The sequence below is a fragment of the Delphinus delphis genome, chromosome 1, assembly GCF_949987515.2.
Source record: "Delphinus delphis chromosome 1, mDelDel1.2, whole genome shotgun sequence".
NCBI classification, from domain to species: domain Eukaryota; kingdom Metazoa; phylum Chordata; class Mammalia; order Artiodactyla; family Delphinidae; genus Delphinus; species Delphinus delphis.
This window is the reverse complement of record NC_082683.1, coordinates 178,988,547-179,012,226: the sequence shown is the minus strand read 5'-3', so window position 1 is coordinate 179,012,226 and position 23,680 is coordinate 178,988,547. Positions and strand designations below refer to the sequence as shown.

Genomic DNA, 23,680 nt, shown 5'->3' with positions numbered 1-23,680 from the left:
GAAAGGTATGGGAACTGGCAGTCTCAGATGCCTCTGGAACTAGGGTGAAGGACAGGCGGAGTAAGGAGCACTAGAGTCAGAACTGCTCTAGAAGTTAAGTTAGATCATTGGCTTCTCTTCTGTCACCCACACAGGCCGTTGCTGCTGGACATCTTGGCTTTTAGATTTTACCCTTCAGACAGTAGATTAGAAAACAATTCCCTGAAAACATGAGCAACCAAAGGACAAATATATTCCCTGGTAAATAATACACCCAGACCACCTACAGTGAAACACAGAGTCATCAAGGCCTACCCATGCTCCCTGATCCTCCCATTTGTGTTTAGCCTATCACACTTAATCATGAGCAAACAGTGAAGAATTACAAGACGCAGAAGGAGAACCTTTAACATGGGAGATTTATTCCAACAGAAAACGAAACAAAAACTTGAAGGAAACATTATGCAGGAAGAAGAAAACTTGCAAAAAAAGAAGTAAACAATTACTAATATCCTCAGTTGAAGATATAGAATCCATTAAACAAGAACAGGATGTTATACAAATGAGTCACTGACATGACAAATCAGAACTCCCAGAAATTCAAAGCATGATCCACAAAGTAAAGACCTTAACAGATGGATTGCAGGACAAAGTTAAGGGATCTCCAAAAAAGTAGAGCAAAAAAATACAGAACTGAAAAGTAAAGATTAGAACATTTGGAAACCAGGCAAGAGGTCCAGAAGGAAAGAACAGAGAAGATGGAAGGGAATAAAATCAGCACTGAAATAGTTCAAGATGATTTCCCAGAACTGAAAGATATGAGTTGCCAGACAGAAATGACACATTAAATGCTTAGGACATTAGGTGAAAATAAACCTACTCCAAGGTGCAGCACTATGATGTTTCAGAACACTGGGGACAAGGAGAAGCCTGTCTGTGCTTCTGTTTTTTCTAGGGAGAAAGTCACACACATGGAATTAAGAATGAGAGTTACTCGGACTTCCCTCTGAGCAGCAGCCCTGGAAGTAAGGTGGTCCAGTTGTACCTTCAAAATTTGGAAAAAAAAGAAATTCCAACCTAGAATTCTGTTCTTAAACTGTCAACAAGTCTGAGGATAATAAGGATACTCTTCATGATGTCAAAAAATTAGCTTTCACTGTAATCTTTCTCATGAAGCCCCTAGAAGGTGTGCTTCACCAGAATGAGAAAGTAAACTGATGAAGAGGAAGACCAGGAAACCGGACTTTTAATATGGTAAAGAGGCAAAGGGAGTTCACGGGAGGATGGTGAATGAAGATCCCAGGGTGTCACATGTGCAGGATGGTGAATGAAGATCCCAGGATGTCACATGTGCAGGATGGTGAATGAAGATCCCAGGATGTCACATGTGATTATGTGATGGGTACTGAGTCCACACTCATAGTGGCTGTGACCCATGACATGTTGAGGGTAGTCAGTGCTAAGATCCCTGCTGACATGTTTCCTCTGTTAACTAGTGGACAGAACGCTGGAGTAGGTCTGACCCCAAGGCTTTATTGTTTTACTGTGTTAAGAACATTTAACACGAGATCTACCCTCTTAGCACATGTTTGGGTGTACAATGTGGTGTTGATAACCACAGGCACAATGCTGTACACTGGGTCTCTAGAACTTACTCATCTTGTGTAACTGAAACCTCATACCCATGAACAGCAACTCCCCATGTCCCCCTCGCTGACCCAAATTTTCATCTGTATTCTGCTGGCTGTATAGTACCTGTATGCTTAAGAGGCTCCTGCTGTTGTCTGTTTGCCTGGCTGCTTGATTTAACTGAGGATACTCATTTCATTTCACAGAAATGTTCTTTTGTGACCTGTCCATGAGAACTAGATGTAGGTCATGGTACGCCTAGGAGCCAGATATACACAGCAGCCTACTCACTTTGTCCGTGTCTCTGCCAGATTACAGTACCAGGTCCCCTCCAGCCAGCCAGATGCTCTGGTTGGGATGAACCCTGTGCTTTGCAGTATTTGGTCGTGACTTTACTGCTGACAGGCTGGAAAGGGCTGGTGCCAATGCTCAGGGAAGCTGAGCAGCCAAGCCGACATGGAGACCCTGCTGCTATTACCTTGTGGGCCCTTTATCCAGTAGTGGCCATATTGTTAGGTTTGTGCTTGCTACTCAGTTTTTCAAAAACATATGATACATAGTTTAGTGATTTGTACTATATAGGTAGTAAAGCAAAGAAAGGGCATACTTACATAAATGGTTATTTCTGAGAGAGGGATGTGGTGGGGGATAGGACCAGGGAGGAGCATGTGGGGAGTTGTAAGGGATGGGAGTGTTCTCTGTCTTATCCTGCATATCAGCGTTTGGTACTATTCTTTAAACAATATGTGTATATTTATATTCTTCAGTATATAGAAGTTCATTATTTTAAAAAGATTAGAAATGCCACTTTCCTAAAAAGAAAACAAATGGGTATGATGGCAGGAAAATCAATGTGCTATATTTATATGAAAACTTGTATTTACAGATTGGTAAATTATAGTTTATCTTATACATTATAAATTTTTTTCCCTTAAAGGTCTTCCTATAAAAACAAAAAGCAAACAAACCAAAAAAGAAAACCTTTCCATGTGTTTTCCTTTCTTCCCCCCCCAGAATAACTTTGTCCATCCTTACTCAGCAGTGTATGTACGAGGGAAATCTCCGAATGTTAGAACTGTCGGAAATGCAGCAGTGGTTACACAGTGGCCCATCCAGGGTCGGTAGGACTAGCAAGAGTTGCGTCCTTTATTTGGTTTCCCTTTATAACGTTGGCATCTGGAAATTACAAGTGCCTGTAAAGTTTTCTTTGCCTTAAAACATTCTTCTAACAAGTTTTGAGCACATATTGGAAAGGAATAGTACTGATAAACTGGATTTCTTACATATTATTAAACACTGTCCACTAAAACTAACGTCAGTTTTACCTAATCAGTAGTGACAATTGAGCATTTTTCATTTGTATTTCTTGGAAGTTTACATAAGCTATATATTAAATCTTAGAGCAAACCAATGGCAAAGGAGTCCAAAGTTAAATTATTTGCTTTTTTTAAGGAGAGAGACATAATAAACATGTTTATTGTGCTGGTGCTACTAATCCAATAAAGAGCAAACATATTGTATGAAAAAGGGAATAATTGACATCGTTATCTGTTAGCTTGAACACTGTTCTAGTAAGCTTTCTAGAAATCTGTGTTTAATACATACATTGGCATTAAAAAATCCGTAGCTAAATATATATATATTTTTTTTTTAATGCAGAACTACTTTGAAAGAACATTTGAGAATCCATAGTGGAGAAAAGCCTCATCTTTGTAGTATTTGTGGGCAAAGTTTTCGTCATGGAAGCTCATACAGGTAGGTCAAGCCATTTTTTTCCCCAATATTAGGTACAATAAAATTATATCTCCACTTTAACTCTCTTTTCTTATCATTGCGTTAGTCGTTTGATGAATTAAAACATGTTTTAGCGCTTGTGATAAGCAAAGTTGTGCAGAAAACTGTAGACTTTTGCCCCTACCTTTTAATATTCATTTTGTAGTATAAAATATTTTAAAATATTTCCTCATCACTAAGTTTGGTGAATGCTTTACTAAGTCATTGTCATTTAAATATTTCATTATTTTTCTTTGAATCAAAATTCGTGAAAACTCTGGTGTTCTAAAGTTGGTGTGTTTTTTCAGTACTAATTATCAAAGAATATTTTGATGTGAAAATATGACAAAATTGAAAACTCCAGGATTCTCAGTTTTAGAATGTCTTCTGAGTAATAGTTGTAACTTACGTAATACTTGTATAGCTGAGTGCTGACTACATTTGCAATTTATGAAAAGTTTTTTAATGAATAAATAATAGATTACTTACTGTGAGATATGTATACAATTTCAAATTTTGTTAATATTCTTAAGAATCTAGTTTTTACACTATCATTTCTTACTTACCTCTTTTTAAGTTTAAACAGAATGTTTCCCCTTTAGATGTAGTCCAGTCCATTTACTGGTTTTAGTCATAGGGGAATCAATACCTGTTTGGACAACTTGAATGGGAAGGCTGTTCATTTCACTAGCATGTATTGATATATAGTTGGAGGATTGTGGGGATAAAAGTAATTCAAATTAAATGAATTTTAATAACCTATTATAATAACCTTTTATAATCTGTTTTTGGGTGACTATGAAATGAGCCACACTTTATTTGTTTAGTGTGAAGAAAAGTAGTAAAATGTGATTGTCAGAAAGTTGATTACTTATTAAATTTGCTAAGTTCTCAACTGTCAGTGTATAAGTGGTGTCAGTTGTCCAGAATAGGATTAATCCTTAGTAATTTGCTATCATCATATGTTTAAGTCACTTGTGCACTTACCCCCTGTGTCCGATTCTAATTCCATCTGATTCAGTCCTCCTTTTGCTCCCTCTGCAACATCGGCTGACGCCCCTAGACATTTGGTAGGTTCCCAGAAGCAGATTTAGGATCTTAAAGGCAGGAAGGAGTATCATCCAGAGGTCGTGGGAGCCTGTGCAGATGTTGAAGTGCTGCTTTGAAACTGGTGAGTGGGAGCCCTGGAGTCAGGTGGTGAAAGTGGGAAGGACCCTGAAAGTCAGAAATGGAGCAAATAGTGGGTGAGCGTGGTTGAGTAAGCAGCCAGCTCTTGTTATTTAGAGTTAACCAAGTTTTTTCCTTCTGTGTCACTAGTGTCAATGGGCTTCAATTTTTTTTTTCCTTCTGTGTCACTAGTGTCAATGGGCTTCAATTTTTTTTCTTTATAGACTTCACTTACGAGTACATCACGACGATAAAAGATATGAGTGCGATGAATGTGGGAAAACGTTCATCCGTCACGATCACCTTACAAAGCACAAGAAAATACATTCAGGTGAGGCGCGTTTTGTAATGATGTTTCCAAGATCCTTTTCAAAAACACCTGAAAACCACATCATGTTTATTTTGGCTGTAATTTAAGTGATTTGGTATATTTGGTCACCTCTTTGTAACGCTGGTTGTAAAAACCTTTTTTAAAAAGCATCTGAAAGAGACATAATTTTGTGACATGTTTTTTGGTCACTGTAATTTTAATCATTTGGTTACCCTTTATGACCACAAACCGTATTTTGAAATTTGTTTTAATCAAATTCTCAAGGTTTGCATTTTGCATATTATGTAGATATGTGCAGTAATTACTATTGGCACTTCTTTGAAGGAAGAAGCCAAGATAATAGTTCTCATTTTGATTGGATTTGAAAGAAGTTAGCAAAACTTGGATGCTTGAAGAGAGTTATTATAATTGGGGTGTTAAAGTTGAGTACTAGTGAATTTTTGAAGCCCTATCTTTGGAAGAGTACCTTAATAATCCTGATCAATTTCAGATCTTTATTCTGTATTTATAATTTTTATACTCTGGGGATTCATTTCGTATTTTCCTCTCAGATTGATGTTCAGGAAGTGCTAAAAGAGCCACCTATATGAGCACAATAATGGGAAAGAGCCATCTCTATGAGCCCAGTAGAACAGGTGATTATTATTATTATTTTAAACATAATTAAAATATAAAGTATGCAACAGATATAACATTTTCTTAAATGACCCCAATGAGGCAGGTTGCGGTTGTTATAGCCACTTTTAAGAGATGTTGAAGGTCTGATGACTTTCTCACTGGAATTGCGCATTTCCATTTTCAGGAGAATTCTAAATTCCTAATCCTAGAGGTCACATGGTTTAATTGCACACGGGTGTTAAGTTGAGGCTGGTTTTTAAAGGCCAAGCCTTTGTAACTGGATATAAGAATAGAGATGACATGGGGCTTCCCTGGTGGTGCAGTGGTTGAGAGTCCGCCTGCCGATGCAGGGGACACGGGTTCGTGCCCCGGTCCGGGAGGATCCCACGTGCCGCAGAGCGGCTGGGCCGGTGAGCCATGGCCGCTGGGCCTGCGCCTCCGGAGCCTGTGCTCCGCGGTGGGAGAGGCCACAACAGTGAGAGGCCCGCATACCGCAAAAAAAAAAAAAAAAAAAAAAAGAATAGAGATGACAAATTGGACTCATCTAGAATTTTCCTTTATATTTGTATTTTGGCTCATTGCAAATGTAAGAAATCCCCACAGATGAAAAATCTTTTAAAAGTAAAGCACAAAGATCTGAAAATGTTCAGGTCCTTTTTATAAACATAAGACAGCCTCATCTTAAGTGTACATTCATTTGAGGTGTTTGATATCCAGACTTACATATTCCTAAAACACATCCTGAGTTTTGAGGTCCTTTCATTTATCTTACTCTGTTACACTGAACGTCAGGGTTTGAAGTGTACGGCAAAAGGCTACTGATTCCTTCTCCAAGTGGGGAGGAGGCTTCACACCCATAAAAATAAGTACAGAGTCATTGAAGGAAGATATTTGAGTAAGAATATAAGGCAAACAGCCCAGATAAAGGGTGGCTTTACCTTCCTGGTATATGTTTTCTACCGTGTTATCTTACTGTTGGATAATTTGTTTCTGGGGATAAAAAAAAAATTGAAATGCACCTTATAACGAAAATATTTGGGTCTTTAAGGTGAGAAGGCTCATCAGTGTGAAGAATGTGGAAAATGCTTTGGTCGTAGGGATCATCTCACTGTCCATTACAAAAGTGTACACCTTGGAGAGAAAGTGTGGCAAAAGTAAGTGAAAAGGCAGAGTTTCTCATCATCATTACCTTGATAAGTCTGGGTTGGAGGAAAGTTGTCTCATAGTTCATTTTATGTAATTGATGTTGGGTTAATCAGTGATTTTTCTCTAGCTTCTATAGCTTTTCTGCAGACCTAAAGGAATTGAATGTAGCATATTTTTCATACTTGTTTTCGGTTGATTCAATGGCTAGGAGGAGCTAGACATTGAAGTGAATGACTAGTATAAAATCTTGGCTTTCTTTGGGGATTTCATTTATGTTTGGTTTCAGGGGCTCTTGGAGAACTAAATATAAATAAACATACTGCCTACATATATTGTCATTAATGTGACAGCAGTTACTGGAAAATATTTGTTGTCAGAATTTAAACCTCTTTTTATTCACACTAAACATTTAAAATGGTATTTTATTTGAAGGAGGTATGTACTGTCTTTGAACATCAACTTTTTAGCACAGTTTAGATATCCAGGCTTAACTGAGATTAGTTGTTGAGTTTAAAATGTTCAAAGAAGTTCTGTTCTTGGACTAGGTACTTGGAGCAAATGGTAAGTAATAGACTTGGTCTAGGGTGTCAAGAAACTTAGTGTAATGATATGATCAACAAAATACACATAGTATATGTAAATGTAGTAAATGATAGGCCAATTTGAAGAAGAGTAAGGAGTGTTGATTTGTATTTCTTTTTTCCATTTTCATGTATTGGTTTATTGTTTCTTTCATTGATTTTGTTCAGTGATACACTCATTGAATCAATGTATTCACTGTAGTCATTGAACTCTTGTATTCACTAGATACAAGGAATGCTGCTAAGTGTTGGGATATAAAGATATACATGATGCTGTCTGGAGTAGAAAATAAAAACTTCAACATATCGTATGAGTGGGTGGAAAATAGAACTGGAAACTCACTTGCTCCACAGATTCTATAACTGTTTTTCTCAACTCCTTTATACCCTTAAAAATTATTTAGTACTTCGGGGGCTTTTGTTTATAGAAATTATATAATATAAAAATAACATTATTGTCTAAATAAATTATATAATCATATTAGAAATTAAAATGATTAAAAATTAAGTACTTATTAATTCATTTAAAGTAATAATATACCCATCATGCTAACATGAATAGCCATTTTATGGAAAATAACTACTTTACAGAACAAAAACAAATACTAAAGAGTGGCATTTTTAAAATATTTATTTATTTTTGGCCGTGCCGAGTCTTAGTTGTGGCATGTGGACTTCTTAGTTGCGACATGCATGCGGATCTTGTTCCCTGAGCAGGGATCGAACCCGGCTCCCTGCATTGGGAGTGCGGACTCTTACCCGCTGGACCACCAGGGAAGTCCCAAGAGTGGCATTGTTTCACATTTTTGTAAGTCTCTTTAATGGCTTCATAGAAGACAGTTGGATTGTCACATGTGCTCTTATGTGTTATTTTGTTTGAAGTAAATGAAGAAAATCTAGCTCACTCAGATACATAGTTGGTAAAACTAGGAGTAGAGGAATATTAAGCCTTCTTAGAAAATTGTGGTTGTTACCCTTTGCTGCCACACCAAAACTAAACCAGTGGTAGTTTCTTCAAGGTAGTTGCAAAGAGGAATCTGAAACAAGATTCATGAAGCTTTCATACTCTTCCATTCAGTCCATTGGTCTATCTTGTGCTCTGAAGTGGATTTTTAACCTACTGTAATATGCATTTGTCATTTGGAAAATAAGGGTTCACTGAGTTATGCAGATTTTCCCAATGTTACCACATTTCACAGTACAGGAACAACAAATCACACTTGTTAACATTGCTTCCAGTCTCTCAGAAGGAGAACTGGGAAGCTGTCAAGATCACAGGGGCAGATGCAAGTTTTCCAAAATTCTTAATTAGCTTGAAAGCTCAAATTTTATCACTGATAACAAATACTGTCAGCTTTTTCCCTTGAAGTGACAGGCTTACTTCATTGAATTTTCAAGAAAATGTCTGCCACCTACTCAAGTCCAGCTGTACTCTGACTTCCGTTTCCTCAAGTGGAATGGTGCTCCGTGAGGGGAGGGATCCCTGGGCTCACAGCGGGTCTCGCAGGCGCCTCGAGCACACAGAGTACCCAGCGTGCAGTAGAGCTTCATGCTTCCCACCTCATCACGAGGTTAGCGGAAAGGCCACAGTGCAAAGGGTGAACTTTAATAAAGTTAGTAATTTTACTGCTTTATCACAGTTGTTTTTCTTTCTGTGAGTACATCGTGATGAAAATGTACAGTGACCATTAGTACATTTTGGTATCACTACCTTGTTTAGAGCTGAGGCACCACCACTTTTACCCACTGTTCCTTTTGCTCTTTAGTGTAAATGTCAACATCGTGAGAAAAGCAAGTCATGTTTAAAGTATGATTTTGAAAATAATTTTGATCTCGTAGACCCCATGAAAGACCTTTGGGATCCTCTCCCCGCCAGCAGGGCCTGTGACCTATCTGCTGGCCTAGATACTTGTGGAACCAGAATCTGTATTCTCCATGCTCTGCAAGGGCTGCTAAGGGTGGATCTAGAATATGGAGCCTTACGATCATTTCGTGGAACCAACACTTACTTCTAAGAGATAAAAAGCCACTGAAGATTTTAAACAAGAGGATGACATAATTGGATTTGTATTTTAGGTACATCACTCTTATTGATGTATGGAAGCTGGATTAGTGGTGGATAAATCTGGAGGCAAGTAGATCAACCAGTTAGAAGGCTGTTATAATCTAGGAAAAAGATGGTGAGGACCTAAACTAGGCAGTAGCCTTAATAATGAACAGTGGAAGGTACTTATTTGACCAATATTTAGGCCTTTATTGAGGGAATGGGAGCAGTCACAGGTGATTCCTCTTTCCGAGGAATTCCTGTTTCCAAGTGAGTGGTTGATTGATACCAGCCACTGAGTTAGAGAATATAACATAGGGAGATGATGAGTTTGGTGTATATTGACTTTGAGATGCTCAGTGCACACTGAAACATAAAATCCGATAGGTGGATAGTAGTCTACCTCTCAGAAGTGAAGTCTGGGCTGTGTATAAAGAATTACATGTGAGCACTTTATGTGCAGATTATTCAAGGAGAGAACGTGGAGAGTGATGAAGACTAGCACCCGCTCCCCAACCAGTCATTTTCAAATGTCTCTTCTTCTGAATGTTTTTAAATGGTGACTCCTTCACTATCCTCTCCTTCACTTTCTGTTCACTGTTGTAAGCTGTTGGGATGTGACCTCTGACCTTACTATCCCTCTCCAGTTGCTATCAGTAGGAGTCTCTTATTGCCAAATCCAGTAGACCTGTTTAAATCCCTTTCATACTAGGCATCTCTGCTCCATGTGGAACTGTGTATCACTCCTGCCCTGAAAATCTCTGCTCTTCAGCATCTGTGTGAGAATGGAGAGATATATACATAGAGCCTGACCCATGCAGGTCCTTGTAGATTTTATCTTTTTCCTACATACACTGTGAGACAGTTTGTGTTTTGAGCATATCCGTGTTTAAAATGTCACTCTGTCCATAGTACAGACCAAGATTTCTTAGCCACAATACTACTGACATTGGGGCCTGGTCATTCTTTGTTGTGGGGTCGTCCTGTGCATTGTGGGATGTTTATCAGCATCCCTGGCCTCCACCCACTAGATGGCAGTGGCCAATAGCACCTACCTACCCCTAGTTGTGAGAACCAAAAATGTCTTCAGGCATTGCCACATGTCCCAGGGGGGTCAAAACTGCCCCTAGTTGAGTTACCACTGCTGCTTTCTCTATGTGCCCGTGGGAACCCTGTTTGTATCTCTGTATTTAACATGGATATACATGGAATAAGATAAGCCAGGCATACAGGTTGCAAGTCTTTTGCTAAGTTTATCAATGACACTCCCAGTTCACTAAATCCACATTATCTTTTTAAATGTCCATTTCATCAAGTAGAAGTAAGTTCCTAGAAGACAGGGCCTTGCCTGGTGTCTCTGTAGCTACTTTGTAAATGTAGAGTTGGATGAATTGAAAAGTGAGAATGGCATTTGAAACCCTAGGCATACTATTGCTATTTAATATTAGTAACAACATGCTAAACATTCCAGTAACACTCAGTGGATATGTTAAGGCCAGCTGTCTTCTAGAACATTATGGTAGCCTGTGTTTGATTTGTTTTTCCATGTACTCATTAGAAGTGAATTGCTTCCAAGGTGAGATGATATGGCTTTCCTAGTAACTATCACTTAAATGCTAATCATTTTACAAATATATTAATCCTAACAACTAAATTTTGAGTTTAGGATTGTTTAACTCACAAGTACATACTCTTAGGCACTACACTTTGCTTCTAAGTTAACTTCTGAGTAATTTATAGCTTTTTATGTCTATTAATCTACAATAAAAATAAAAGACTGGTATCTCATTCTTTTTTACTTAGGTGTAAAATTTATTTTAAGTTTATAATATTTATTTGTTATAAAGCGTACCTACCGAGGAAAAGTGTCCCCTTTTGATGAATGCAGATTTTGAGACTGCTGCAGTTTCATTTTTGCATCTATTTTAACTAAGGTACAATTTATATACGGAGAAATTCACTCTTTTTAGTGTGTAGTTCTGCAGGTTTTGACAAATGCATGCAGTCATGTAATCATTACCGTAAGTTGAGACACAGAATAGATCTATATCACCCCTGAAATGTCCACCTTTGTACCTTTGTAGTCAACCCCCTTTTACCCCTCTCATTGATTTTTTTTTTTCTGTCCCTACAATTTTTCCTTTGGTATTTTTTAACAGAAAATAATAATACAAAAGTTTGCTGATTTAAAGCTTAAAATTAAGCAGTTTAAAGTTGAAAATCTAAGGACATCTTTTATAGATTTATTTGTTGAATATAACTGGAGAAGGAAGAATCAGAGATAAGGTTGATACTTAAAAAGTATTTCCATGTTCATTTGGAGTTCTATGCTTTACTAATGTGAGAATTATATATGAAGTTGTAAATGAGTTGTAACGTATTTTCATTATGTTATTTATTAAAATTATATTGAAAAGCTCAAACCATTTTATTTTCTTAGATATAAAGCAACCTTTCATCAGTGTGATGTTTGTAAGAAAATTTTTAAAGGCAAATCAAGTCTGGAAATGCATTTTCGGACACATTCAGGTAAAACCTAATGGGTATTTTGTATATATTTTTGTGTAATTATTCAGAAGTGAAATATGGACATTTATACTTTGTTGTTCTTGGTGAAATTGTTTTGTTTTTCCCCCAGTAAGATTTTTACTTATTAGAATTGATGTCATGAACAGACAATATTCTGATCTACTATTCCATTATTATGTAAGCTTCAATACTTTTGAATATCATTTTGTAGAATTTGGGAAAATTTTTTTCCTTAGGGAATTTATTCAACTTTTAGTTCTCATCGTCCCCTTTTCTGGTTGTTTTTGGTTCCTCTATATCTATGAGATGCTCTGAAGACATTTCTTTTATTTTCTTCTCTTTTAAAAGAGTAATTAAAATATGACCTCATTGTCCTGTTTACCAATTACTGTTTTATATTTATTTATTTATTTATTTTTGGCTGCATTGGGTCTTCGTTGCTGTGTGAAGGCTTTCTCTAGTTGCGGCAAGCAGGGGCTACTCTTCGTTGCAGTGCACAGGCTTCTCGTCGTGGCTTTTCTTGTTGCAGAGCACGGGCTCTAGGTGCGCATGCTTCAGTAGTTGTGGCACATGGGCTCAGCAGTTGTGGCTCGCAGGCTCTAGAGTACAGGCTCAGTAGTTGTGGTACACGGTCTTAGTTGCTCCGTGGCATGTGGGATCCTCCCAGACCAGGGCTTGAACCTGTGTCCCCTGCATTGGCAGGTGGATTCTTAACCACTGTGCCACCAGGAAAGCCCCCAAGTTACTGTTGGGTAGCTTTCCTTTTTACATAGTCAGTTGTGATTTATAGTAGAATGATTTGTTGTGATTTATAGGTAGTTTTAGTAGAATGATTTGCTTCAGCTGGTTTCCGGAAGTTATTTTTTTTTAATCTTTCCTTTTTTCCCTTGGCAGTGCTACCATATATTGAAACATAGATTTTTGGATTTTTTCATATATGTTGTCATAGTTCTTGTTTGACTTCTCATGTAAATTAACAATTTTTAAAGCTTTCTTTCCTTCTTTTTAAGAAAGAAACCCATTAATGCATTTATGGCTGCCTTGCTTTATATTTACTTTGGATTTTGTCAAGCTGCTGTTCTGGTAGGGAAAAATAATTGATTTCATAAATATCAAAATTGGAAATAACTGGATTTGGGCAATTTCAATAGCAAAGAATTTCAGTAAAGAATTTATTACTGATATAGTACTGCTGTTAAAAATAAAATTACACCTCTCTCAAAATGAGAAAGTCATAATTTGGGGGGTATATAAATATATAAAAATGTAAAAAATGAGGAAACTATATTAATGCTAGTCTCCACACTAGTTGTAAGTAATATGCCTAATAAACTCATGATTTGAAAAAGTTGGTGAACTTACGAAAAGTTAATTTGAAACCACTGATGATTTAAGAATTGTAAAACTACAGGAATTATCTAGAGGAGAAAGTTAATAAGAGCTGGCTTTCTAACTGCATTAAGTTTTTTGAAAACACTGATTTGTAGTAATTCGTTGATGACCAATGACCGTGGAATTCTCAATTCTGGATATCTCAAAGTTAGTTGAAACTAGGGGCAAGTCCCTCTGTCCATTGAAAATTAAGGAAATGAGCTCTGTTACAGAATAAGATAAAGTTTATGGCTGTTATGAAATGAGAGGGAGAAATCATTTGAAGCAGGGGTCAGCCCACTTTTTTGGTAAAGGGCTGGATAGTAAATATTTAAGTTTTTGTGGGCCAGACAGTCTCCGTCTCAACCACTCAACTTTCTGTGGTAACATGAAAGCAGCCATAGAAGGGTATAAATAAATGAATGTGACCACATTCCAAGAAAATGTTATGTACCAAAACTGGCAAGAGACTGTATTTGGCTTTCAGGCTATAGTTTGCCACCTCTTGATCTAAAGTGATCAGCAGGCTACCCAGACAGGACTTCACAGAGCAGCTGTTCCAAGAACTGGGTGCTATGCTCCCAAGTCCACTCCTGAGATTTACAGGTCCAGAAACTCAATTTTATATCTGTGCACTAATAGTTATAAGTATTCTAAGGAGTTCTTCAATAACCACTGGAAGTAGAATCACCAGAGTGTCAGCTTACTATTAACCTTCTAGAGAATGAGATATTAATGTGTGCTGGCCAAGGTGTCCTTTTCTCTTATCAAGGAAGTAGAGTTGCTAAATTTATTCATCAGAAGGAGAATTGCTAAATGTAGTTATAGAATAAAATTAGGTAATAATTGTATGGAATCATTTACTGAGGAAATGGTGAAGGATGCTGAGCCATCTTTCCTGTTGTAACAGTGCACCTCTCTGGTGATGAGAATAATTGTGTTCCCCAGATTCCTTTTCTCTAGTGCAGGTACCCTTACTGCATTGTCTGTACTGTTAGATTCTTGTTTTTTGGAATACCCTTGCCGGAGTCCCTACAAACTTCTTCTCTTCCATTGTTCCTTCTTTAGAAGAGGTACAAATAAGTGATCGGTTTTAGTTTTGGCCAGGTCAGTACCCTTAAGTGCTTCAAATGAATAGATATGATCAGCGCCTAGCCCAGGACTTGTAAATAGTAGGTGCTTAATAAATATTTATTCAAGGAATGAATTTATCATGTTTTCCTACAACTACCCTCTAAACTCATGTATGTTTTCAAACCACACAGTTAGAGAAATTCATTGGAAAATGGATATAAGATTTTTTTCTACAAATGTCTTATTCTCATCTCTTATGTGCTTTGCTTGTGTAATCCTCAGAGTAGTAATTATGTCTATTCAGCAGTAGTCTTGTTGAGATGTAATACATTCAGTTAAAATGGGTATAAAGCTGATAAATTTAGGGCTTGATTTTAGACTTGGCAGAATTTTTAAGCTGTTTTTTATTGAAGTATAACACATAAAGTACACAAATGAATTTTTATAAATGAGTGCTTCTATGTAACCACCATTCAGATCAGGATGTAGGACATTCAGAACTCCAGAAGCACCCTCCCTGGCCCCTCCCAATCAGTAACCTCCTTGCAAAATAATCATTATTTTGACTTATATCACCATTAATTAGTCTGTCTGTTTGAACTTCATATAAATGGAATCATACAGTATGCGCTCTTTTGTCTGGTTTCTTTCAGTCATATGTCTATGAGATTCATCCATGAAAGTAGTTTGTTTCATTTTCATATGAATATATCAAAATTTATTTATCCGTTTTACTTTGATAGACACTTGGTTTGTGTTTACTTGGGTCTATTATAAATAAAGCTGCTCTAAATATTCTTGTCTATGATTTTTCATACACACTGAATTCATTTCTCTTGTGTACATGCCTAGCCCTGGGATTGCTGGCTTATAGGATATGCATATGTTTTACTTTGGTAGACACTACTAACCAGTTTTCCAAGGTAATTGTGACAATTTACCTCCTACCAGTAGTGTATGGTGTATGAGAATTCCAGTTGCTCCACATTTTCACCAATACTTGATAGTGTCTCTTTTTTTAGCCATTCTGTTGGATATGTTGCACTGTCTCAAAGTGGATTTAATTTGCATATCTGTGATGAGTAATGATATTGAGCACCTTTCCATACACTTATTGGTCATTGGATATTCACTTTTATGGAACACATGATTCATTCTTCTGCTGATTTTCTTAAATTGGATTGTCCATCTTTTTCAAATTGATTTATGGGAATTCCTTCTATATTCTGGGTATGAGTTCATTGTTGGATATCTAAATTACAGGTGTCTTCTAGTCTGTGGCTGGCTTTTCCACTCTAGTAATGATATCTTTCAATGACTGAAGGTCCCAAATTTTAAAGAAGTCTTGTATCAGGTTTCTTCTTTCTAGTTAGGTTTATTGTATCCCCTTTAAGAAACTTTTGCCTACCCCAGGGTCATTAATATTTTTTCTTTTGCCTTCTGACGATTTATTTTGATTTACATATTTAGATTATGAACTTTATCTTATTTTTGTGTTTATTATTAGGTAAGGTCAAAGTTCTTTGTTTTTTTGACATGTGGTTATCTAGTGGCCCTAGCACCGTTTATTGGAAAGACCATCCTTGCCTCAGAGCATTTCAATGGCCTATTTGTTTTAAGTTAAGTGATCATATATGTGTGGTTTGTTTCTGGACTCTCTTCTGTTCATTGGACTATGTGTATATTCTTTCACCATTACTATACCATATAAAGTACTGTGGCTTTCGATATCTTGTAGTGTAAATACTCCAACTTTGTTCTTTTTCATTGTCTTTCTTATTCTTTTTCCTCTATGTTTTCATCTGAATTTAGAAACAGCTTATAAATTTCCAAACACAAATACCTTCTAGCTACTTTTGGATTTTCTAAAGCATACAAACTGGCCATCAGTGAATAATCACAGTTTATTTCTCCCTTTTTAAGTCCTTGCATCTCTCTCTCTCTCTCTCTCTCTCTCTCTCTCTACCTTATTGCTTTGGTTCATATCATCAGTGGTATATTGATAGTGGAAATACTTGTCTCCAGGGAAAAGCTTTCAATATTTCATTACTGAGTATGGTTTTTATAGATTTTTGTAGATACTGTTTTTCAGATAAAGAAATTATCATCTGTTCCTAGTTTAGTTAGAGTATTTGTCATGAATAGGTGTTGAATTTTATCAGATTTTTCCCTGCTTTTATTGAGGTGATTATATATTTGTTCTTTATTATTGTGATAAAATACATTGATTTTTGTTTGGGGTTTTTTTTTTTTTTTTTTTTGGTCTATGGTCATGAGACATACTGTCTATTTTTTTTCCTTGTTATGTCCCTAACAGGTTTTATTATGACTATGCTGGCATCAAAAAATAAATTTGGGAAATAATACATCTTTTTTCAGTTAACTGGAGGAGTTTATATAATATTGGCATTATTTCCTCATTACTATTTGGAAGAATTCACTGATAAATTCCACTGAACTTGTTTTCTTTGGAGAAAGGTTTCAATTAAAGATTCCTTAATAGTTTCAGAGCTGTCAGATTTTCAATTCTTGTTTCATTTTTAAGGAATTTTATTTAATCTAAAATATAAAATCTATTGGCAAAATTCAGAGTATTATTTATCTTTTAATGATTATAGGATCTTTAGTGATAACCTTATTTTATTCCTATTGGTAATTTGTTTTTTCTTTCTAGAAATTTGTTGATTTTATTAATCTTTCAAAAAACTACTAGATTTTGTTGATTTTTTTTTCTCTTTTATATTTGTTGTATATTTCTTTTCTGCTTTTCTCTTTTTTATTCTTTCTATTTTATTTGGATTTAATTTCTGTCTTTCCCTATCTTCTTTATATAGATGCCTAACTTCATTAAATTTGGCATTTCTTATTTTTTATTATACATATTTTAAAGTTCTAAACACTTTAAATACTGCTTTAGTTACAGTTCACAACTCATTTTATATTTTATGTTTTCATTAGAATTCAGTTAAAAATAGTTTTTAATGTCTTCTGATTTATTCTCTCATTTGTGCTTTATTTTAAATTGTACTGTATTGCCCAATTCCTAAATATTTGGGGATTTCTAAGTATTTTTATGTTACTAATGTCTAGCTTAATTCCACTTTTGTCAGAGAATGTATTTTATTCAAATATTCTGCATTCTAATATGATATTTTTGTCTACTTATTCTATAAGTTACTGAGAGCTATATGTTAAAATCTCTAACCTAACTGTTGATTATAAATTATCTATTTTTCATTTTGAGTTCTTCAGTTTTTTGCCTTATATATTTTGAGGCTGTGTTATTAGCTATGTACAGATGGTTATATCTTACTGTTGATGGTCCTTTATATCATTGTAAAATGTCCCTTTTTATGCTGGTATAAAGGACCAGCTCTCTTTTGGATAATATTTATGTGGTATTTTTTTCTTTTTACTTTCAGTCCTTATATGGGCCTGTATTTAAGATGTGTGTCTTTGGAGTATTATTTTATTATGGTAACCTCTTTTAATCAGGATGTTTAGTTCATTTAAATGTCACATGATTTCTCATTTATTTGGGTTCAAATCTGTCATCATGCTATTTGTCCCGTCTGTTTCTTGATGCTTTCTTTTTCTTGTCTTCATTTCCTTGTAATTATGAAGTATTTTTATAACCCATTTTCCCTCAGTTTACTTGTTAATTGTATGTTCTTTCAGTATTCTTTTAGTGGTCACCTTGAAGATCACAACATGTGTTCTTCTTAAATTATTAGAGTCTATCTTAAATTAGTTCTTGATCTCTTTTCTAGACAATTCGAAGACCTTACGACACCTCATCTCTCTCAGCCTTTACGTGTTATATGTATTTTAATTTTACATATACTTTAAACCATGTAAAACATTATTATTTTGTTTGTTTGCTTTAAATAACTCATTTATTTTTAACCATATTTACCCTTTACTCTCCACTCCTTCCTTCATGACCATTTTCCTTCTTCATGTAGGATTCCCTTTTGTGCATATCTGCTGGCACCAAATTCTCTTAGGTTTTGATTGTCTGAAAATGTTATTTTACTTTATGGAGACTATTTGGCTGACTATAGAATTTACATTAGCAGTTATTTTTCTTTCAATATTTTAAATGTGTCATTTTTTTCCTCTTTGACCTTCTCTAGTGTTTGTTGAAAAACATACTGGCAGTCTTATTGTTGCTCATTTAAAAGAAATCTCTCTTTAATTCACTGCTTTTTAAGATTTTTCTGTCTTTGATTTTCAGTAGTTTTATTATAGTGTGCCCAGATGTGTTTTGGGGGTTGTTTTTTTTTTTTTCTTTCTTTTTGTATTTTGTAAGATGTGTAGAACTTATTGCATCTATGACTTGTCTTTCATTTAGGAAGATTCTCAGTCAATTTTTCTTTCAAATACTGTTTTTGACCTATACTCTTATTTTCTTTCTGGGACTCCAATTATATGTATGTTAGACTGATCACTTTGTCTTATGTACCCCTCTCTTGCAAATGGCTTACAATACAAGTTTATGATGTAACAAATCTGTAGGTGAGAAGTGTGACCCAAGCTAAAACCTCGGTGTTGGTAGGGCTTCATTTCTTTCTGGAGGCTCTAGAGGAGAATCTGTTTCCTGCTTATTTGGGTTATTGGTAGAATCGATTCTTTGAGTTGCAGGACCAGGGCCCAGGTTCTAGTTTTTTAACTGGTTGTAAGCTGAGAGCTTTCTCAGCTTCTAGAGGCTGCCACATTCCGTGGGTCCTAGCCTCCTCCTTCCATTTTCAGAACGAGCAGTTCGGGATTGAGTTCTCTTGTCACAGCTCTCTGACCTTTTCATCTTCAGTTATCACTGCTTTTAAAGACCCACGTGATTACATTGGGCCTACCTGGTTAATCTCCCCACTTCAGGGTCTTTAACCTTAATCATATCTGCAGAGACCGTTTCACCATGTAAGGTAACAAAATGATAACTTTCGGGGATTAGCCAACCACCCTGGCTACTGTAGGAATTTATGTTTCATGGGAAAAAAACAAAAACCAAAAACTGCTGTGTGAGAACCTGACTCAGGAAGGATTGAAAACTGGCCAAGCTTCCTTATTCTTTTTTTTTTTTTTTTTTTTTTTTTTGCGGTATGCGGGCCTCTCACTGTTGTGGCCTCTCCTGTTGCGGAGCACAGGCTCTGGACGCGCAGGCTCAGCGGCCATGGCTCACGGGCCCAGCTGCTCCGCAGCATATGGGATCTTCCCGGACCGGGGCACGAACCCGTGTCCCCTGCATCGGCAGGTGGACTCTCAACCACTGCGCCACCAGGGAAGCCCAAGCTTCCTTATTCTTGATCCTCATCAACTCTCCTTATTCTAACATCAGGCTAGACATTGGTGTTACTACTTCTCATTCAGATCCAAAGAACCAGGTTAATCGAGTTGCTGTTTTAGCTTTTATCCTTCTTGGGTGGGAGGAAATCAAATGCTCTAGTTTACAACTCTTTTAGGGGCTATAGTGGGAATAATAGCAAGCAAGCAGCCTAGGTTTATCAAGTACTTACCACGTGCCAGTGTAATGCTAAGCACTATTATTTCATTTTCTCATTCAGTCCTTTCACCAAGTCTGTGAGGTAGGTACTGTTATTATTCCCTATAACAGGTGAGGAAACTGTGCTTAGAAGTTGGGGAGCTTGCTCCAGGTTTGCCTGGTAAATGGTGTAGCTAGAATTCAAACTAAGATCTTTTGGATGTTTGAGTTCATTCTCTTTACCAGTTACTATACTGTCTCCACTTTGTGATAGCATGCATTACTGCTTTTATTAACTGCGTGTAAGAATTCCCATGGAAAATTTGCTACTTAATTAAAATCATTGTCTTACCAAGTGACTGCGTTTTACAGTTAATTTCATTTGTGTTCATACAGGTGAAAAACCATACAAGTGTCAAATTTGCAATCAATCTTTTAGAATTAAGAAAACTTTAACAAAACACTTGGTCATTCATTCTGATGCCCGGCCTTTCAACTGTCAGCACTGTAATGCAACATTTAAGCGGAAAGACAAGCTGAAATACCACATTGACCACGTTCATGGCATAAAGTCACCTGACGATCCTCTCAGTGCTTCTGAGGAGAAGCTTGTATCCTTGCCAGTAGAGTACTCGTCCGATGATAAAATCTTTCAAACAGAAACAAAACAATATATGGACCAGCCCAAAGTTTACCCGTCAGAAGCCAAGACTATGTTGCAGAGTGTGTCTGCTGAAGTGTGTGTCCCTGTAACGCTGGTTCCAGTCCAGATGCCTGACACTCAGAGTGACCTGGTGCGTCACACCACTACTCTCCCTCCACCTTCTCACGAGATCTTGTCGCCACAGCAGCCATCCACTGATTACCCACGAGCAGCTGACTTAGCTTTCCTGGAGAAATACACTCTTACTCCTCAGCCTGCAAATATAGTTCATCCAGTCCGACCTGAACAAATGCTAGATCCTAGAGAACAGTCTTATCTTGGAACGTTATTGGGCCTTGATAATGCCACTGCTGTACAAAATATTTCTAATCGTGAGCATCATTCATGAGTAAATCTAAGCATTCCACAGACTTTTTCTGTGGTTACGTGTTAATGGTAGCCTAGAGCTGACAGCTTTTAACTTAGTGGGGCTGCTATTTTTTCATTTTCTCTAGTTTCTCAAGTCCTCAGAACCATTTCAAATCAAGAAAAATATGTATCTCTGTTTACTGAACATATGAATATTTGGACATATTTTGAGGTATAATATTTGAAATGGACATTTTTATGATTTTTTTAAAGGCTAATGCTAATTTTTAATGGTTTCTTTAACTTTTCAAAACTATTAGCTGTTAACATTATGAGGGTATTTGTTTTTAGTCATCAATGGACATTTTTATTCTTCTTTAGTCTCATTCCTCATTTCTCCCTTCCCCATCTTCCAAACAAGTGTTAAGGATGATGTAGCTTTTAAGAAAGAATACAAGAGTATATATAGAACTGATAATTGCAACTGTTCCTTATCCTAACTTAAGTGTCATGATTATTTCTTCCAGATTTTTAAAAATTGAAATCAGGAATTTGAATTTATAAGAAAGTCTTGGATAGTTGGGTGTTCTTTTTTCATCCGGCCATAATTTCAGTTTATGACTATCCTTTGGTCTTTTGACAAACTCAAAGCCAGAAAGCTAACTAATGCAGGATTAGCTCATTGAAGGAAATGTAGAATTGAAATAATTACCCAGATGGTAGGTTTTTGCCTGTGCTTCAATTATTGTGAATAAGAAATGCAAATACAGGTCTAGGCATTAAATTACACAAGTTGAAAATGTGTTAAAAGCAAAATATGACAGTTTTAACTGATATTTTTCAAGGTAAGTTCACCTTATGTATTTTGCCATTTATTTCAGAAACAATAATATATCACAACATATATCTTCATCTTACTATGGGAAGGGCAGTTATAACTAATTAGTGAAAATTTAACAAGCTACTTTTGGTCTCATTTACCTTTGCTAACTGAAACTCTGGGAAATAGAACCTACAGATTTCATATATGATTGTTAGAAAAGGTGCCAAACAAACATAAAATTTGTGTCTAATTGAACTTAATGTTTTTTAATTAAAGGGAACCATTATTTGTATACAGATTTACATGTAATCTAGATCTTTATTTTTGCTTTACAATAAGCCTAATGTCTGTAATTATCCTTGATTTTTATTTTTGTATGAGACAAAAGTTGAGGACTTGGTAAAAGTAAATAGCAGTTGGAGCAAAGCCTCACTGATTAAAATTAAATGAGGAAAAAGTCAGTCAGAATTGTAAAATAACCTTTAAAGATGTGCACTTTCCATATTTTCACGTCAGTTTAAACTTAAACTAGGATGTTTCCTAGTAGAGCTGCTTAAAGAGTTAGAGAATAGGCAGGGTTGATTTATTATTAGCATGTCATTTGTATGTAAACTACTGGAAAATAGCAATTTTAAGAGTTTTCTACTTCAGTTTTGTTTACACTCCTAATTGCTTTAAGCACTTTTTTTGTGTAAAGTCTGGCCCAGCCCTTGTGAAAAAAATCACAAATAAAATAATGAAGTTTTAGTGAATAAAATTTAACCACTTAATAATGTGGAAACTTGTTTCCTGAAGCACTTAAGAAATGAAGGTACTTTACAGGAATACTCACCACACTAATGGAAATAAAACACAAGAAAAAAAAAGTTGAGAATTAGGGCAGTTAACCAAAGTAGCGCATATAAGTAATAAAACCAACCTGAGTTTTGCCTCATTTATTAAAGTTTGGTTATAATTATCCTAGGACCGATAGATACTACTTATGTATTAATTCTTTATAAAGCATTCTTACTTTCGTGTGGAAATGTTATGTCTGGAGTACTTACATGATAGAACTTGACTATATGAGGTACTATTATTCTGTCTTTCAAAATGACTTTAAAAAATACATATCTTTATGATTTTTATCATAAAGACCTGCAAGACTTAACTAAAAAACTTAGTATGATGAAAAGAAATCATATCTAAAAGTGTACCCTGCCTTGCATATAAACCAATGTAGAAAAGTTTGGACTTACAGAAAGGCAAATGGTATATATGTATATGTGTGTGGTATATTATATGTTTGGTAGCAGAAAAAGAGGGTGTTGCGGTGTTGCATTTTCAACATTCAAAAGAATACCTTGCTTTTTGAAGGTATTGACTTTAGGGTTCTTTTAATAATAATCTCCTAATGCTTTAAATATATGATTTGATTGTAGGAATTGGTTTACAGTATAGAACTTTTCTGGAATACATCTCTTATATAAAGTGAAACATAATTATATTTAGTTATTATTGTAGATAACAAACTTGAATAGTTTACTGTTTTATACAATGCTTTCACAGTTATCTCATTTAAACCTCATAACCAGCTCTGAAATAGAAATGACATACTGTATTCCCATGTTAGAGATAAAGAATCTGAGGTTAAGCCTACATCATTAATAAGTGGCAGAGCTACTAATAGGGAAAGAAATGGAGCATTAATGAATGCTTACAAGGTGCCGGGCACTGCGTTTTCTCATGTAATCTTGAAAACAGTCTGGGAGGTAGGTAGTATAATTCTTATGAAGAAATAACCTCAGCGGGTGAACAGACAAACAAATCTGCCTCTAATTTCCAAATTAGAATATACGAAATTTTACAATTGTGAAAACCTCATGGATTTGAGCAAACTGAATGTATATAAGTTTTTGAAGTTGGCACAAAAAAATATGAAATGAGGCCTGCTCTTTTCAGTTAACCTTTTGTCACATTGTGATTTGGAGCATTTTGAACAAATGCTCCATTAACTCTAAAACCCATTAATTCTGTAAATTTTATACTTAAAATTTTGAATCTTGCAACTAAGTTTAGCCTCATGCAGAATTTTTTATTTTATGAGCATAATTTATTGTTTTAAATTAATTTTGTAGTTGATAG

At 35.7% G+C, this 23,680-nt stretch overlaps 1 protein-coding gene across 2 annotated transcripts in view; it reads left to right on the top strand.

Annotated features, from left to right (window-relative positions):
- Positions 1 to 22,471, top strand: part of ZBTB41 (zinc finger and BTB domain containing 41) — a 47,195-nt gene extending 24,724 nt beyond the window's left edge. For both annotated transcript variants that reach the window (XM_059998786.1, XM_069540145.1), the window contains 5 exons: positions 3,268 to 3,363; positions 4,773 to 4,879; positions 6,546 to 6,651; positions 11,709 to 11,797; positions 20,118 to 22,471. In XM_059998786.1, the coding sequence (XP_059854769.1) occupies positions 3,268 to 3,363; positions 4,773 to 4,879; positions 6,546 to 6,651; positions 11,709 to 11,797; positions 20,118 to 20,773 (1,054 nt within the window). In that variant the 3' untranslated portion in view covers positions 20,774 to 22,471. The remainder of the gene's footprint in view (positions 1 to 3,267; positions 3,364 to 4,772; positions 4,880 to 6,545; positions 6,652 to 11,708; positions 11,798 to 20,117) is intronic.
- The last annotated feature ends 1,209 nt before the right edge of the window (positions 22,472 to 23,680 follow it).